General features: G+C 40.9%; 1 protein-coding gene across 2 annotated transcripts in view; it reads left to right on the plus strand.

Annotated features, from left to right (window-relative positions):
- Positions 1-18616, plus strand: part of LOC144781594 (transforming growth factor beta-2 proprotein-like) — a 139242-nt gene extending 120626 nt beyond the window's left edge. For both annotated transcript variants that reach the window (XM_078660509.1, XM_078660510.1), the window contains one exon: positions 16491-18616. In XM_078660509.1, the coding sequence (XP_078516635.1) occupies positions 16491-16649 (159 nt within the window). In that variant the 3' untranslated portion in view covers positions 16650-18616. The remainder of the gene's footprint in view (positions 1-16490) is intronic.
- Positions 18617-19331: the final 715 nt, after the last annotated feature.

A 19331-nucleotide genomic window follows, 5' to 3' on the forward strand; every position in this document is an offset into this window, starting at 1 on the left:
TTTCCTTAGTTGTTAGGGACTACTATGGCAATGTGTGCTCCCTGAGCCCAAAATTTGTTTTGCTTTTAGCCAATGTGTTTGCTACATTGGCGAGGCCCCAGCAGCTCCCTCAAAGAATAAGGTTTTACAAAATCCAAGTCAAAACAAAACACGCATTGACAAAACCAAATGGCTGGCAACCACCGTCATTGTCATTCTCAATGCTTATCATTTCATGCTTTTCAAAATCCTGCTGAAACTAGTTTACACTGATTTTTCCATAAATAATAATTTTGGGAACTACTAGCATGCATTAAAGTCTTTTTAGTAAAATGATGCCTCAAAGAAATAGTACCAAAAATTGCACAGTTTAGCAAAACGTTTTTCTTCTAGTTGCTATTTTTGGTGTACATTTTATTTTGAAAGGAAGGAATTATCATTCTTGCTTTCAAGTTTATGGGAGTATTTGTATCTAATCAGAGAGTATTCTGGAGCATTACAGGTGACCTCGAATTGCTAAACGTTCCAAACGTGTGTACACATTTTTATTATTATTATTTTTTTTGTTGAAAGTTTTTATTGCCATTTTTCACATTACAATAAATGACATAACATATAACAAATAGGACACTTGGCGGAAGTTTCCATCCGGGCGCTCGTGTTACAGTATTTGTTGCTTGTATTAGTGGGGTATACTTTACGGCCTATCAGGCTGTGCCTATCCGCCCTTCTGACTTGTACACATATAACATAGAACAAATAAGTATGTGCTGTTAGTCCCATGTCTAAAGGGTACATATAATATAACACAAAACATAAAGGTCATTTTATACTGGAACCACTGTCCATAATGCGTGCCGAGCTCACAGCATTTGCTTAAAGCAATCACCCTAATAATAAAGACTTTGCAAAAATCAACCATAAATACAAATTCGAAAAGCATGAACGTACAGATGCAAATCTTACCTTTACTGCAGACAAAGCACTTCTCGATTTAAATTGTGGTACTGTGAACTGGCAGCCCAAGGGTCTGTGCTAATAGTTTGTAAATGTCACTTGTGTATTTTGTATGTTACATGTTTATTTTAGTTATCTTGAAAAAGCGTTTTTCGTCAAATTACAGCTAGCAATGATCACCGATTGCCATGAGGAATGTTTAGGTTTACCTTTCATAAATAATCTGCTGATAATACAATAGACAATAATGAGAGCCTGAGGATTTATGCACTTCTGTGGCTGCATAATTCACTACATATTTATGATTTTAACTGCATTTGCCACATAATTTGTTGCATCATTTGCAAAATTTGCAGATTTCACCAAAAATAGTTTCTAGCTAAAATGGATGAAACTAATACTCTCACAGAATATGCTACAAAATTTGTAGTTTTTGCCTCATAATTATGAAAACCTTTTCACATAACTTGGTCCTCCATGCCGCATGATCCTAGTAGAATTAACAGTAGTAAAGCTGTGCAGATTAGTTTGAAAGCTGAGATTATGATAAAGTCTGTATTTCTCCAGAAATTGTGACAAATTTTCCATATTTGTATGGAACATTATGTTTGGCAGGAAGGTTTTTTTTTACGGTGGCCTATGTTGAGCATTCTGATTGGCCTGATGCAACATGAAGAGAAAAGTTGGGCTGGCCAATACAGGACACGTGGACTGGTTACCACTGCTCCCTTGAGGTTCGGCAGGACTCCAGTGGGATACTGGTATCGGAAAATCATAAACTGATGCTTGCATGGTCTTGAGGTACCCAGGGTGGACACTTTGTGGCAGTAGCTAGGGAGCCAATCCCATGCTATGTGTGAGGCTGGGGGGTTGGTGGCCCAGAGAGGGTGGGTGCAGGTCCAGTTTAATAGCTGGTGGGTCTTGCCGCAGTGGGCCATAAGGATATTTAAGGACATTCTGTCATCCCTTATGTGACCAAACCTCCAGTGCGCACAACTTCACCCAGTGCCAAACCCTACGTGGGCAGCGAATCCCCTGTGGGCAACCAACTGCACACAGGTGGATAAGGCACTGTAGCACATGTCTTTGCTGTGCACCACCCATCATGGGCAGCTCACTCCCTCCAGACAGCCAAGCCCCTCTTAGGTGGCTAGAACCCCACCATTGGCCCTCACCTGTGCCAAACCTTCGGTTCACAATCAACCCCCTATGGGCACGCCACTGTCGCACACAGTCTTTCCTCTATGCACAACCCCTCATGAACTATCACTCTTTTCAGAAACCTAAGCCCCTCTTAGGTGGTCAAACCCCCAATGCGAACAGCCTTTACTCTGTGTCAAACCCTTTGTGGACAGCCAACCTCCAGTGGGCAAGCATCTACACACACATGGTCAAGCCCCAGCTTCACACGGTCTTCTTCCTCTGTATAAACCCACATCGACAGTCCACTCCCTCCAGACACCCAAGCCCTCCGTAGGTGGCCAGACGCCCAATGCGTAGGCCTATGCCTTGTATCTAACCTTTTGCGGATTGCCAACCTCCACACATGGATGTGCAAGCTCCTGCTGAGCATAGTCTTTGCCCTGTACTCAGCCCTTATGGATAGCTCTCTCCTCCAGACACCGAGCCCCTCCGAGGTAGCCAAACCAGGTTAATAAGGAGAATTAGAACATTGGACTGTTGGTAGCTCCATTGAAAACAACGGAGTGCTCCGAGCTTGTAATGGCTGGTATAAGCCCGGAGGTCCAACATTCCAATGTTTCTTTGTTCTCAGGTCTGGCTGTGAACAAAGGCTTCAGGGAGCCTGATGGGATTCCAATCCCCTCACGCTCCCATAAGGCTTTGTTTTTTTTGTTAGAACATTCTGCCCTCTAGTGGCAGAATGTTCTAATAGCCTTATAGCCCTTTGTAGCTGGGCTATACCGGCTATTAAAGTACTTCTCCCTCATTAAAGGCCCTCGCCTTTGGCTCGGGCCTTTAACGCTGGAGAGGGCCTTTAATAGCCGGTATAGCCCTCTACGGCGGGCTATAAGGCTATAATTTATTAATTTGTCCTCAAGTTTTCATTTTGCATGTGTGTTGCATTGTACAGCAGACATGCAATGTGGAAAAAGCCTCTTCCAGTACAAAATATATGCTTTACACAACATATGCACCTTTGCACTATGATGCACAGGTGTTTGAATTGGTACATGACTAGTGTGACTGCAGAGGGAGAGTAGAACAGTGCCACATCTTAGCAGATATGAAAGTGTTGTACTAGCTATCGTTGATGCAATGCAGCGCATCAACTTTACTTAACTTTACTTGCTGCTCTGCGTTTCACTATTTCTCTGTAAATCTGGGATTTATAGTCTATTGTAGCAGACTATTGTAGTCATTAGAGTCTGAGGTTGTTGTTATAGGTGTTCGCCATCAGGTTCAACCTATAACAGTGGACTGGCCCGCACACTATAAGGATATACTAACGGACAGACACAACAAACAACATACATTTTCTGTTTCTGTTTTTTAACTAGAAAAACTGGTTCCAATAGGAACCTTCTTTTAAAAAAACCTGTTGTTGACCTTTCTTTATCTAAAAAGGGTGGAAACAAGGGACATCAAACCTTGGATTTCAAAATAACATTAAAATAACTATTTTTAAAAAAAACTTTTTCATGGGCAGTTAACAACCTGTCCTTGTCTTCTGTACTCTTCTCTCCTGCAGACACACATTTCCTGTAGTACATGCAATATAGCACAATGCACTGGTATAGATGTTTCCGGTCAAGGTGGCAGCAGCATCAGGAGAAGCAATGTCCCCAACTGTGGGAAGAGGAGCTGTAGATGTGGAGGCTCCCTCTTGTTCGTCTTGCGTTTTCTTTGCAGCGAATAGCTGCCCAATGTTGCAACTAAATATGTATTTCTACATGCCAGACGTTCCAAAAGAGTACATTTCTGAAGTACCTCAAGTAACTTTTTTTTTTTAATCTGTTCCCGTGATACTCCCTTAGGACCCTGAACAGGAAGTAAAACCCAGGTGGGACTACCACGAGACCCTCTGATTGGTTCTGTGGGTCCTGAAGAGGGGTCTTGTGGTATATATAGGAGGTTAAAAAAGAAAATTAAAACTAAAGAACCCATTTCATTGGCCACTCAGGAGACAGTACTAAAAGAAACACCATTTATGAACCATCTCAAATGATTTTGCCAACCACCATTATTGGACGGGTGTTTAAAAGAGACACTTTGCACTAAATACAATTCAAAGCCATGAAGCTGTTAGACAGAACTGGAGACCAACAACCACCAAGTGCATCATCCACCACACCTATGCAAGGTTCACCATCGGAAGATGTTGACATCATTGTGCTACCAAGCACTTCTGCAGCACCACAAGAAGACAGGAAAGTGAAGAAATCACTGCAATGGCAGTTTTTGAGCTTGCAGCTGGTGAATAGGCAAATAATGCACAGGAGGAGATGCGCACTCTGTGGAAGAAGGTGTTCCACAGAGTGAAGGCTGGCCAGTATTCGAAGAGTGGAGTGTGGAAGTACCTGAGGGCTATGCACCCAAACACCATAGCACGTGCAGAAGAATTGAACAGTCAAAAGACCACTAACTGCTCCGGAGGAAGTGCTGCAACAAGAAGAATAAAATGATGGCAACATGCAGCATTTTGGGATATACTGCAGATACTGTCATAAAGCTGTGGTCAGTGGTAAAATAAGTAGAAGAATATATTCAGGCGCAATGTACAGCACCTGGAAACAGAGCAGAGATAAAAATGAAAGAGTCATAACAAAAGTAAAAAATAAAAAATAAAAAAAATAAAAACTGTAAAATATTTTTTAAAAACAAGAAAAATGTACATTTAAAATGTTATAAAAACCAACAGCAGTAGTTGAAAACTGCACAAAAATTAAACAAATTTGAAAAAAGCACACCCAAAATAAGTATCCATTCTGTGCTGCAGATGAAGTTGGAACCTTGACCTTTGCGAAGGGTTGGCAGCAGGGACAGTCCCAGCACCTAAGCCACCATTGTGCATGGCTGAAGGCTATGCGCATCAGAGGGTATGCTGGTTCAGAGGGTTATTTTCAGGCCCTCTGGCCAAGCACCCCCACTGCACATGGCAGAAGGCTGTTTGTGGCTGAGGGTTGCCCACTGACTGGGGTCGAATGCAGGGCCTGGCTACAACCTAGGCCCTGTGGTCAACCTCCTGCTGCATACGGCCAGAAGCTCTGCTCAGTAGGTAAGTTGGATAAATATGATAAAAGACCACAGAAATTCACAGAAAAAACAAAGGTTATAATGATGTTATAGTTAGCTAAGGAAATAAGAATGTATCTTACGTTTAAAGAACGCCAGAAATTCACAGAAAAAACAAAGGTTATAATGATGTTATAGTTAGCTAAGGAAATAAGAATTTATCTTACGTTTAAAGAACGCCAGAAATTCACTGAAAAAACAGAGGTTAAAGTGACATTCTAGTTACGTGTTATAATACTACAGAAACGAATGTTTAAAACTCCAAAAACTTAGAAATTCATCAGTTATGGCTTCCTGAGCTAACTATAATTTGTGCCCCCACCATGCCTTCTTTATGATCCCACATAATACATCACTCATGACATGTTAAATGACATAATTGGTGACATCACTGATGACATCAATAAGTACATAATTGATCACATCCCTAGCGACATTATCCAAGCTACTGCTCCGCATATAGAGATAGTGTAGTACCCGAGACATTGATCATTCAGTATGGTACTAGTTATGTGGTGCACACTTTAGCTACAAGTGAAGTTTTAAGTGGAAGCAGTACTTCATTAAAACAGGGTAGAGACTGAGCATAACTAGTGTGAGTTGTAGTCGTGAAAATTCTTCCACCCCAAACAGTTGGAAATAGTGCACTATATAATCTTTACAATACATAATTAAACTTTCCTCCATAGCCCTGAATTAGTCTTTTTTTTTTTAACTCTTTATTCATGGCTTTATCAAAATTCACAGTTTACAGAGGATCACATCGGCAGTTATCAGCCTTTTCACTTTTTTCTTAATCAAACTTTGGCAATTGAACAAATGTGCGCTGTCCTCTCGCCTTAGTACTCAGGTGGAACAGTCGAACTTGTCAGTAATCTCTCGCAAGCACCATACAATATTGCCTTGTAAGTTAACACCCTCCCACCCAAATCCCACCCTCCCTTTCCGTCTCCTAGCTCTGTTCTCAGTTATAGTCTACAATTCTTGGTACCATGGCCTTATCCCACCTAGTGCAAAAAAGACACATCTGGCTGGGTATACCTGTCAACACAGCATTCTCGCCTACATTCTCGTAGTCCTCCACCTTGGCCCCTATGTGTACGGTCATGTTTCATTCCCTAGTGGAGGTTCCAGGTCCACACCTTCCAGTTCAATCAACATTCGTTCCCAGTCCTGTGAAATGGGATGTTTACGGAGTCCCCTCTCCTCCTCTCTGCGCAGTATCCCGCTCTCCGCCCGTCCCCATTTTAATAGGTCAGAGCGCCACATCACTACACTCGGGGGTCCGGTCGATTTCCATCTCATAGTGAGAACTCTGAGTGCCAACAAGAGTGCCAGATCCAGTAGCTTCAATTGGGCCTTGCAGGTCTTGGGCCGTTTCCTATGACCTATCAGGCAGGGTAGTGCCCCTTCAGGGAGTTGTAGGCCCGTGATGTTATGTAATGTGTGTCGGACCTTTCCCCAGTAGTAGTGTATCCGTGGACAGGCCCACAGCATATGAAGGATATCGGCCTCATCCGCTTGGCATCGGGGACAGGTATGTGGGGAAGTCGGGAACATTCTATGAAGCCTCCGGGGGGTGAGATACGCTCTATGTAATATCATTGCCTGGATGAATTTGAATTTTACATTCCTAGAGACTCTCCTGTGGTGTTCTAGGATAACCTTCCATTCCCCATCTGATATGGCCTCTCCCGTGTCCGTGACCCATGCGTCCCTGAGTGTTGTAAGGGGCGAAGCAACGTGTTCCCTAATACCCACACAGAGCCATCAAACTAAGTGTCCACCCGTGCCCATGTGGTGGGCGAGATGTACCAAATCATGTTGGGCAGGTTTGATGCGTTGTGGAGCCCACGTGCGTCGTATATAACGTGTCACCGTGGCATGTAGGAGGTACAGCCGAGGTGGGGCCCCCGTGGCCTGAGTGAAGGAAGCGTGATCCATCAACTCGTCGTCCCTAAACAAGTCACCCACCCGATCCACTCCTGCCTCCGTCCAGGGCTGTATTCTGCGTCGTGACAGAGGTCCCTGCAGCGTTGGGAGTTCCAGCAGAGGGATGGTCCCCGCCGCATATTTCAGCGCCTTACGCCAGCACAGCAAGGCAGTGCGTAGGAGGGGGTGGCAGGTCCGGGGGACCGCAGTCGTGGGCAGCAGTAGGGAGTGTAGCTCCCCGCTTGTCAGTTGGGCTTGCGTGAAGGCGATCTCGTGTAGGTCCCTTCCTGCTAGCCAACGGGTCAGCCATTGCAGTTGGCTCGCCCTGAATTAGTCATATACAGCCTAGAGTTACTGAGCTTATACATGTAGGTCGGTAGCAAGGAAATAGCAAAAGCCCAGGAGGCAAGAATAATTGTGTATTTTAAAAGTTATATGGTGCACAGTTAACAAATTACTATGGTTTGGGGGGGGGGGAGAACTGCTCCATGTTTAACAAAGTATAGGCTGAGTGCACCTGATGTGGGTTATAGAGTTAAGTCATTCCACTGTACGACACTCTAGTATACCTGATTCCACTTTACTCCACTCCACTATACCACAATATACTATAGTAGACGTTTACAAAACTCTTCTCCAATATAATCTACCACACTATATGTAATAACACTACACTCTACAAAACTAAGCTGGACGAATATTCCAAATTTGATACTAACAGAAAAAACATTGAGATTCACAAAAAAACAAGGTCACGATAAGTTATAGTTAGGAAAACTTTATTTATGTTCGCTATACAAACCCAACTTAAACTACACAAACATTAGACATTAGACATTCTAAAGTTATAGTTATAATTTATAATTTATGCACCACTTTCAAATTAATAAGTCATACTTATAACTCACATTTGTACTTTACGCCCCAACTTAAAATTCATATAACTCATGCACCTTCATCCAGTCTACTTACCTCAGTCGCCACACTGCATTAACTTGCCACTATACCATGCACTATGTTCTGCCACATTATATAAGTTCAGATATCATAAGTGTTTTTATTTATGCAGTAATTTCACATGCTCTAACTTCTGTCATATGCAAAGGTTAAGGTAGTGCATGAAGAAGGGGCGAGTTATAGTTAATGTAGTGTGGGCAGTGAGGTGAGAAGACTGTGCACGGAGGTGCTTGAGTTATATGAATTTTAAGATGGTGTGTGTGCATAAATGTGAGTTATTAGTATGACATCAATTTGAAAGTGTTGCATAAATGATAAATTAAACATATAGCTATAACTTTAGAATGTCTAATTTTTGTATAGTTTAAGTTGGGTTCGTAAAGCAAACATAAATAAAGTTGTCCTAACTATAACTTATCTTTAACCTTTTTTGTGTTACTATATATATATGTGTGTGTGTCTGGTTAATATTACTCTGGTGTCTACTTAACATAATGGTAAGAGTGGCTTTTAAATGGTGTATATCCCGCGACCAAGGTCCCGGCGGGACCAAAACGCGTAGGTATGTGGATCGTATTATTTACAGCCTGGATTGTAATTAATGCAAAAACCACAGTTGATGGACAGAATGCAGAACAATGTCATACATTCACCCCAGTACAGAGATCTGGGCCTAAATCCATCGTTTTTTTGCACTCCACACCACCCCAGTTCAGACATGGCCATATGCAAATCAGTCTGACCCTGTGCCTCATGGGAACAGTCCAGCCCGAACTGCCAAGCCATGCCTTCCCTGGACCGGAAACAAGCTTCCGATTGCATTCTAATTAAAGCATAAAGATTAGGAATTCTCACATATGAATGCGGCTCATTTCTTTCGGCTGGAAGAGTGTTTAATAAATAATTGCTGCTTGATAGGAATGCACTCCTTCCCTTGTCAATTGGTTAGTTTTATCATAATTTAAACAATTTATCTGTGAGTGCGTGCAAACAGGCTCTGTGAACCGTCCCAGCCACAGTTGTGCAAAAGCGGGAAACTTGGGCGCAATCTAGCGTACCCTCCTGTCGCACTGCCATATGAGAAACTTGTAAAGTTATAAATAAATGCGGCATGGCTCTGACGCTTAAAAGGATCGCACCACCCGCAAAATTGAGCCAATTTGTGACATATGTATCCATACTAATATTATAAAGAGAGAGCCCAAACCTTTGAGGCGGGTAATCTCCGTAACCGCAGCACCAATCACAGCACCCAATACAGCGTTGGAAAGGGCAGTTGCAGCAGAAGGACATAGGCTATGCAGACGGATAAAAAAATGTAATAAAAAATATTGCAAAAAACTACATCATCCAGAATGCCGAGGGCCAAAATAACATCAAACAGGAAATGATGTAATAATGTGACTCACTATATTGAGACTGAGAGCCTGGAGCCAAATTGATCGTGAACAAGGGATATGCTATCCGGAAACGCGTAGATTTGTGCCTGCCTGCTTGAGAAACTCAATGCTGTGAGGATTAAATAAAAAAGCACATAAGTGAAGACAAACGCGAGTTTGTCTCGTTTTTCTCCCAGCTGGGGGAATTGGTTGTGGATTTAAATGCGGCGTGGTTCTGCCGTGGGATTTACGAACCGGCGAGAGAGCGCTGCAAATTCTGGCGAAAAGGAACCGAGGGGTATCAATATATATATATATATATATATATATATATATATATATATATATATATATATATATATATATATATATATATCTATACTAATATAATAAAGAGAGAGCCCAAACCTTTGAGGCGGGTAAGCTCAAGAACTACAGCACCAGTCGGAACACCCAATACAGCATTGCAAACTACAGTATCAGCAGATGGTCATAGGCTATACAGCAGCCCAACATATACATTAGAAGGGGAAAAGAACGTTTTGTGAAAAGTAGTCTGTTGTGGGCGTGTGCGTTGTGGGATTCGCCAAAAGAGAAGTGTTCTGTGTGGGACTAGCGTTCCAATACGAGTGGCCGTGTCCTTTAGTATTGTTGTGGGCGTTGGACATTGACGCAATGTTGTGCGTCTAAGTGGCGAATGCTGGAGCGGCCAAACACGTTCGAGGATGGAGCGAACACACATGTTCGCATATTGCAGGGGCGTAGGCTGGAGCACGTTCGGGGATGGAGCGAACACCGGAAAAACACGTTCGCGGCTGGAGCGTGTTAAGGTACAGTGGGGTCGGCTACAGCATGCCCGGACAACGTCGGGACGGGCTGCTAGTATATATATATATATATATATATATATATATATATATATGTATATACATATATATATATATATATATATATATATATATATATATCCTCCATTCTCCTTTCTCCAATCAGTTCCCTGCTTCTCTCGGAACCCAAATACTCCACTTAGTGAGTGCAATCTTAATTTATTTTTTGTGCGTAGCCGCCTTGACGCTTTTCGAACCACCAGGGTCCTTGATCACATGACATACTACAGTTTTCTCCCTGTATTTAAAGTGACAAGTGATTTTTTTTTACATAGTGAATCTGGAAAACAGACTACCTGTCTGTTTTACTTGACTACACATTCAAGGAATCACAGCTATTTGCAAAAACCCCTTCTGTATAAATAATACATGTTTACTATTGCTGAACCTCTGTGAATGCATTTGGTTGTTGTTTTTACCTGTTTAAATACATTGAGCCAATATGTACATACATTGATCTGTACATGCTGTAATTTAAACACAGTTCATAATATATGCATAATGCTTAAAATCATGATTAAAAAGCCATACATCATTAGCCTTGTGCAAAAAACACATTTAATTCTAAAGCTGTATAAATACATTCTTTTAAAATAATGTGCTTACAATAATAAAATCCTGATTGTATTAGTTCTGTGCAAATTAAGCAATAATTTGTAAATATTCCTTATCCTGTAAACATATATGTATATATATATATATATATATAAAAATCCAACTTTCCACAATGTGCCTCCTGCACAGAAAAGTTCGCGGACGACCAAATCAGCACTCCGAGGCAGAAGATATAAAGTTGCTGTATTTATTTAATCCATAAGGTGGGTAACAAATGCCATCAGACGCATTTCGGGCACGTCCGTGCCCTTGCTCACTGATAATTAGCAAAGCGAAAAGCAATCACTTAAATTCAGTAGTTTGGCGCCAATGCTCATACTTTGTAAACAGAAAGGAAGGACTAACATATTTCATGAGTTCCTATACACATTCTAATGTGGGCGCCATTTTGTAATGATAACCATACATAGATAAAGCCAGTATTATCACATAGACATATAGCCAACATAAATACATCATTTCGCTTTATATACAGTTATTCAAATGGTATACATGTTTTATCAATACACCTATTTAAAAGGCAAAAATGCCTAAATCGTATATATGCGTTGTTTTTCTACACAAATCAACATTATGTCTGGCATTCCTTACTTAATTATAAAACTAGGAATGTCTGCGCCATGTGTATTTGAGAGGAAGGATCTGAATGGAATTTGAGTTTCATTACACCGGGCATTTGTTGCATTTCATTCTTAATGGCAAGATTTTACCTGTACAAATACATTCGAATATTCCTATATTACAACGGAATAAGTCCTTGTGCCAAAAAGATTGTTCGTGCTTATGTCTCTCCAATAAATGCATAGTGGCTTATTTCCAGGTTAATTATAAACATTCCTATCATTCAATTCTAAATTCATTTAAATGAATGAATACAGCCCCCTATGCATGTTCGACAGTAGCCCCCTTTGTAACATACTCAAAATCACAATATGTTTCCATTTTCCTCTGGTTAGTCCTATACTTTGAAACATTGCATGGTCATAAATGATATGCTTCGCTTACTCGGGTGCTGAAGAAGTGAAAAATGGTGCTGATATATAATACAAAAAGAATTTGAGTAAGTGCAGTTGTGCTAAAGTGCGAATATGCTTTCTACATATTTCTAAAAACGTTAGTGGGGTTTCATTTCTAGGCCAACTCATTAATCATTTCTACTCAGAAAATACTAATATCACATTCTTTACTGTCTTAAGAATCTATGGCTCATCTATATAAAGAACAGGTATCGATGTATTTCATCAGAAGCTAAATCACTGCCCCTCCTTAAAAATATTCATAGAAAATTGTTTAGGTCTTCCCCCATATTTAATCCTCCCGGACTCTTACTGTTAAGCAACACTATGTAGCGTGACTCCAGCTGACGTAATTTTTTCTCAAAGTCCCCTCCCCTTTTATTAGGGACTATCGCATCTATGACAAAGTATGTCAAATCTGCCAAATTTTTGTTGTGTGCGACTTGAAAGTGCCGAGCTACAGGGTAGCTCTGGTCGGCATGGACTATAGCACGCAGGTGCTGCAGGATGCGCTGATGTACTGGCAACTTCGTGCTGCCAACATATTGTAACTTACAGCTACATGTGAGTACATATACAGCCAATTCCGTCCGGCAAGTGTAATGATCTTTTATGGGTATAGGGTTGACCTCAAATGGGGTTGTGTAACTTCTGGTGTTAACACCGAATTTGCACGCTCGACATGAGCTGCAGCGGAAAAAACCCTTACGGGGGCAGAGCCAGTCTTTGGTCTTGCTGGTTTCAGGGTTATTGCTCACCAGGTCATTTCTCATTGTATAAGCTCTCCTGAACGTCACAGTCGGTACCTTCGGCACAATGTCTCTCAGGACCTGATCTGTTAAAATGATGGGCCATTGTTGTTTGACAATTTTAGTTATTTGCTTCGCTTGGCGGCTATAGCTAGTGATGAGCCTGATAGTATTGTCTTGGTTTGGTTGTTTATTCGCATGTCTATCTGGGTCAAGCAGATCTTCCCTACTCAATGAGTTTGCTTTTCTTCTTGCTGAGTCTAATAGTGTGGATTTGTATCCGCGACTAATAAGTCTATTCTTGGCTTCCAATTGACATCTGTCTCTACTCTCAGGACTACTGCATGTTCTATGGATTCTTAAAAACTCCCCGTAGGGGATGCTTCTAATTGTATGCTGAGGGTGGAAGCTTGTCGCGTGCAAAATAGAGTTGCCTGACGTTTCTTTTCTAAATAGGCTCGTGGATATATTATTATCCTTAATCTCTATCCTAACATCCCAAAAACTAATTTCAGACTTACTGATATCAGCTGTAACCTGAAGATTCAGGTTATTTACATTGATTGCCTGGACAAACTTGATGGCAGTCTCTTCTGACCCTTTCCAGATAATGCACACATCATCTATATACCGCCAATACTTCAATACATTGTTGTCCCAAAATACCTTGTGCTCAACCATGAGGACGTGTTCCTCCCACCACCCTACGTGGAGCCCCGCGTAGCTGGGGGAGAAACACGACCCCATGGCGACACCGCTTTCTTGTCTGTATACCTCGTTGTTAAACAGGAAAGTGTTATTCCGCAAGCATATCTCCGTCATCTCCAGTAGCATTTTGCTATGTGCATGTAGTTCAATTGAACGTTTATCAAGATAAAATTTCATTGCTCTGAGACCATCGTTATGAGATATGCTTGTATACAATGTTGCTATGTCCATAGTGATAAGCAACATATCATCTGACCATGTGCATTGGCTCAATTGGTGCAAAAATTCAGTGGTATCTTTCACATAGGCCGGCAATGCAACCACAAAATCCTGTAAAAAGAAATCGATATATCTCGATGTGTTCTCAAACATACTATTAATCGCCGACACTATGGGTCTACCAGGTACTGGTGTTTGTTGTTTGTGCACCTTAGGTATTAGGTACATATTAGGCATCACAGGGGAGTCTTTTTGTAAGAATTTGAGTTCATCTCTGCTCAATAGACCTTCACGTTTCCACTTGTATAGATCTGAGCGATAGGACTCGTTGATTTTTCTAGCTGTAGTTATGTCAATTTTGGAGTAACAGGTTGTGTCACCCAATTGTCTTGAAGCCTCTTCAATATATTCCTTCTTCCCCCATAACACGACATTGCCCCCTTTGTCCGATTTGTTAATTACGATATATATATTTTTTTTGAGTTTTTTCATTAACAAAGTGTAAGGGTGTGCTTTCACATTAGGCTTGAGGCGTGATTTCATAGTCTTATTTTGAAGAGTTTTGATTTCCTCTATCACACGATCCGAAAATACATCGATTGCATCTCTAGGCATGCTAGGATTGAAAGTGGATGTGGGTTTAAATGGACTTCCCGCTGGTTGGTTGATGTTAATCTCCTCATCCCCAACTACTTCTTGGGTGCTGTATTCACTGCTGTCATCGTTTTTTAGATTTTGTAGGTCTCGCAAAAGATTTACATCTCTTGATTGTAATCCAGATCGTTTTGGTATTGATGTATCACTCATTTTTTTCTTAGTCTCCAAACCTGTCTTCACTGTGCAGTACTTTCCATATATCCATACACATGTTGTCCAGAGACGAAAGCGAAATGCCGAAAATGATGGTTTCCGTTTTGCCAGCAAAGCCCGTGAACAAGAGCCAGGAGGCTCGAAATGCATTAGGCAAAATTGAATTTCGAACGTGAGTGCACAGTCATGCTCCTGCAATCAATAAAGCTGTGTCTTTAATCTTCTGTGGAGCCGCGCTTTCGTCTCTGGACAACATGTGTATGGATATATATATATATATATATATATATATATACATATATGTTTTATTTTAGTGTAGAACAGAGCAAAACAAGTCACGTAGAGAGAATGCTCTTGTGGCAGCTCCGTTCAATAAATTGGCATTATACAGCTCGCAATTGATTTAAGATAGTTGAGGGGTAAAAGTTTTCCCCAGAGACGCAGCCACATATATGGCAACTTGTGCGTAATCCCACCACTGACTCCATATTTTGGTGTGGTTTCTCCGTTTGCACCTTGTGTTGTACACCAGCTTCATTTTTGCAGAAAATATCCATCCCCCTGATCCACTCATCCAGCATCAATGGGGTTGAGATATGGGTATGACGCAGACATCCTAATCTTCCATAAAGCCTAACAACATCATTTTAGGGTCAAAATTGATAGTCTGCCCACCATTCTTCCCAAAATGTTACTTATTTTGGGCCAATATCCGGCCACCCAAGGACAGTTCCAAATCATGTGGAAATTAGTGTTTCTCTGGCATTGAGGATCCCATGCCAACCACTTCTTCTAGAGCTGTGTTGAATTGTAATATTATTAATGAAAGTATTTGATTTCAATAAGTCGGTGTCTGAGACAATGGTCATAGTCCTCTGCGCCATCTTGGCCTTGATCCATTCCGCAATGACAATGTTTCCTACGTCAAGTTCCCAGGTTTCTCTCAATTTAATAAGGGGTCAGGTGAGTTAATGATAAGTGATCTACGTAGTCGTAATATACCTTTCTTACCCATGATGTCTATGATTAGCTTCACCTCTTGGGGACTGAACTCGGGGCTGCGTTTAGCTTGTCACCATTGTTTTCTAAGGCATATCTCAGTTGCAGGTATCAGAAGAACTGCATCCTGTATAGTAGGAAGTCTGTTGTCAGAACTGCAGAGGACTTGATGGGATCATGGCACCAGACGTTACCAAGGTTTGAGATACCAGTCAAGTCCCATTAGCAAGACTCAGTCAATCTTGCTGTCGGATTTTGCCATTTCATGCCAGTGGATGCGCCATGTCACTTGATGTGTTTGAGGTCCTCATGCCAGTAAAACAGTAATAGCTAGGAATCTCCGGGTATGCTTGAAGCCCCATCTTGCTATAAATCAGGTTGGACAAACCATACCTGGCGATTAAGTCAAATTCCAGTCTATTTGAATGAGACCATATTTCACTAAATGACCAGTCATTGATAAGAACCAGCTAAGAAGCCCAATAGTACAATTTCGCAACCACCCATCCCAGTCTTGTCTCATATGGTGCTTACTGATATTTCAAGGACAACCGTGGTAGCTTGTCACCTGAGAGAAAGTTGCTAACCTAGGACTGCAGGTCTGTAAAAAATGAGGGTGGTAGTGTAAATAGATACATTTGTAGGATGTACAGGAAGTCAGGAGGGAGATCATCTTGAACAGTGACCCCTGGCCAATCATAGCACTTCTAAACTTCAGACAGGAGTTCAGTCTCCATGTTTGAGCATTTCTTGCTCTCTCTTTGGTCAGATTGCCTGTACAGCTTAAGTATAAGTCCAGTCAACGTGTTCACTGCACAAAAGATATATATATATGGAATTGTAAAAGAGGGATCAGTGTTTGAACCTTTTCAATAGCTAACTTGTCAGCAGAAAGGAGCTCAAGAGGCCTCGTCTGGCGGAGGCTGCAGAAGACAAGGTCAAGGGGGTTTGCTAAGAGAATTGACTTATTCTTTCTTGTCTGGGTTTGACCCAATCAGATTAATTGCCTCTCTTTTTCCTCACTTGTAGGTGCTCCCCTTATACAACAAGATGAACCCAGATGCATCCGCCGCACCATGCTGCGTTCCACAAGACCTGGAGCCTCTCACAATAATTTACTACGTGGGCCGAAAACCCAAGGTGGAACAGCTTTCCAACATGGTGGTGAAATCATGCAAGTGCAGATAGATGGATATGATGAACTCAGAGCATCCTCTAAGACAGGGCTCGAGATTTTCTCTAATCCCATGGGGAAAACTTGCTCTCACAAGCCAAAGAATAGAATGGCATTGAGGAGTGCTTGCAGCAGCAAAAGATAGTGCTCAAGCTACGTTTTGAGAGTCTGTATGGTGATCTGCCAGTTCTGGCTATAGGTTTGTTTGGAACACTCTATCTCGACCAACGCTTAAATTTGTCAAAGATCTCCATAGCTCATAACTCTGTCTTTGAGTCCTATGGTAGATCTTTCTCCCAATCTCTCTAAATGGATTCCTCTAGAGTTGGTCCTGCCCAAATGACCAAGAAGGGATTCATCTGGGTATCAACCATTGTTAGTTCAATTGCATTTCTGCTGTAGTTGTTTCCACTCAATTTCTTTCATAGTTGTTTCATTCTCATATATCTCACAGTTGAGTTCACTGTATCTGCCATAGTTGATTACTCTTTTTCTCTGCCATAGTTGGCTGCTTTTCCAAACTTCAATTGGTTCATTCCTGTACAACCTGTGGTTGGTACTCTTTTTGCCACAGAGTAAGTTCCTCATCTTTGTCATAAATGGATCCTCCATCATAATGTTTCTTGTTGATTCCATTAAGTTTCACCCATAGTTGAATGATTTGTAGATCTTTTTAGTGGTGTTTTCTAATATCTCATGTGATTTACCCACCCTCATTTCCTCCAAAAGTTGGGACAGTTCTACAACTGTTATAGTTGGGTTTTTGTCATATCTTCCATAGTTGACACCTTAACCTATTTCGCTTCCTGTTGTTCTCATTTCTTCTATGATTTCTTTGCATAAATTCTAAAGATGATTCCGAGTCATATCTGCAATAACTGTTTCCTTTCCAAAACTTCCCTAGTTCAATTGCTTTACTATCCCCCTACAGATGATCCCTTCCCATATTTCTTGTAGTTGGTTACTTTTCACGTCTTTTAATATGCATTCCTCCCTATATTTTCCATTGTTGATTCCATACCATGTCTCCTTTTTCATTCTCAAATCTTCCATTATTAATTAGTAATGTTGATATTGATTATTTCACATATTGCCAATAGTTGATGTTTTCCTGCACCTCCTACTGTTGGGCCATCCCAAAATGTCTTTTTAATTGTTCCATCACCATTGTGTGTTTATTCCAACTTCTCCCATAGTTGTCTGTATTTAGATTCTCCCCATATCTTCTGTAATTAGTTCCTTTTAGCATCTCTTCTCGTTGAATCATCTTATCTCCTTTAGTTCTTCCATTCTCATGTCTGCAGTAGGTGTTTCCCCCATATCTGCCAGGGGTCCTTCTCATACTTATCCCCCATAGTTGATTCACTTTAATATTTCTCTTAGTTGGTTCCTTCCCATGTCTCCTGTATTATGTTTATTCACATCTTCTATGTTTAGTTACTTCTGATATCTTCCACAATGTATTTTGTTCAAAATCACCTATAGTTCTTTCCTTTTCATTTTTCCCAAAGTTCGTTTGTTCACATATTTCCCAAAGTGTGTTATTTCTCACATCTTCCATATTTTCCATAATTTGTTCCTTCTATTATCTTCTAAAGTGAGTTCCTTCACATTTCTGCTGTAGCTGGTCCCTTCACGTAACTTTCACAGCTGATTTCTTCACACGATTTATGTCTATATTGTCAGCAGAAATTCCTGGGAGACACACATATACATGTTAGTACGTTCTTAAACAAGAAATACTTTTTTTTTCTCTGCATGTGTTAGATAAATACTTAAACTCTAATATGTGTACACCTAGTGAGAATATTCACTGGGTTGAAAAAATGTAGATGTTTTGTCAATGGTGTTTCTCGTGTTTCTGGGATCCTGCTTTTGTATTTTTGCATTTTTTGCACTGGCTAATTGTGAAAATGTCTCCTACTTTGGGACTGGGGAAAATTAAAAAAACTTCTGAAATAAAGATCAACCATTCTTCCTATTCAGTTGCTGTTGTCATTCTTGAAAAAAATAACCTGTCCTGAGGAATTGTACTAGTGAGAAAGAATGTGCAATGTTGCTAATAAAAGATCATGTGCAGTGTAATGCGAAATAATAAATGAACAAGGAATACCAGTCTTTGTACATCGAGTAGCTGTATGTCTGGTTTCTTAATATTCCCAATTTGTCAGAAAGTATAAAAATGAAGCTGGTGGCACAAGAGGTCAGTATTAGGTCTCAAGCTATCAAATTGTGAAGACAATCTAGAATACATTCTCATCTCCACTGCAGCTGGCACAGAGAAGCTCTTAGGGTGCGTGGCATCAATTGTGATAGTGCTTTATTTTCTTGTGCTTACATTTTGATGGGCAGATAACTAGCACAATAACAATGACGGGAGGTTTTCCTAGTGCAATATGTAAAATTGCTCTCTTATGCTTAGCACATGAGTTTTGATTGATATTTTTCTTCCTGGGGTCACACTGTATCACATAGGTGCTACTTCTCCAAATATTTGCCAGCTCTGCATTCAATGGTTCATATCAGGCACATTGTTTATGTACAGGTGCAATGATTTGCTGCAACTGAGACACATTGCACCTGTATCAGACCCAGAACTATTGGAATATTCAATTAGTTTCAGGCCTGGCGATAAAATCTCCTTGTATAGGTTTGGTCTGCTAAAGCCTGGTATTATTCCATCACTTACAGAGCTC

This window comes from Lissotriton helveticus, chromosome 9 (assembly GCF_964261635.1).
Source record: "Lissotriton helveticus chromosome 9, aLisHel1.1, whole genome shotgun sequence".
In the NCBI taxonomy this organism is placed as follows: Eukaryota; Metazoa; Chordata; class Amphibia; order Caudata; family Salamandridae; genus Lissotriton; species Lissotriton helveticus.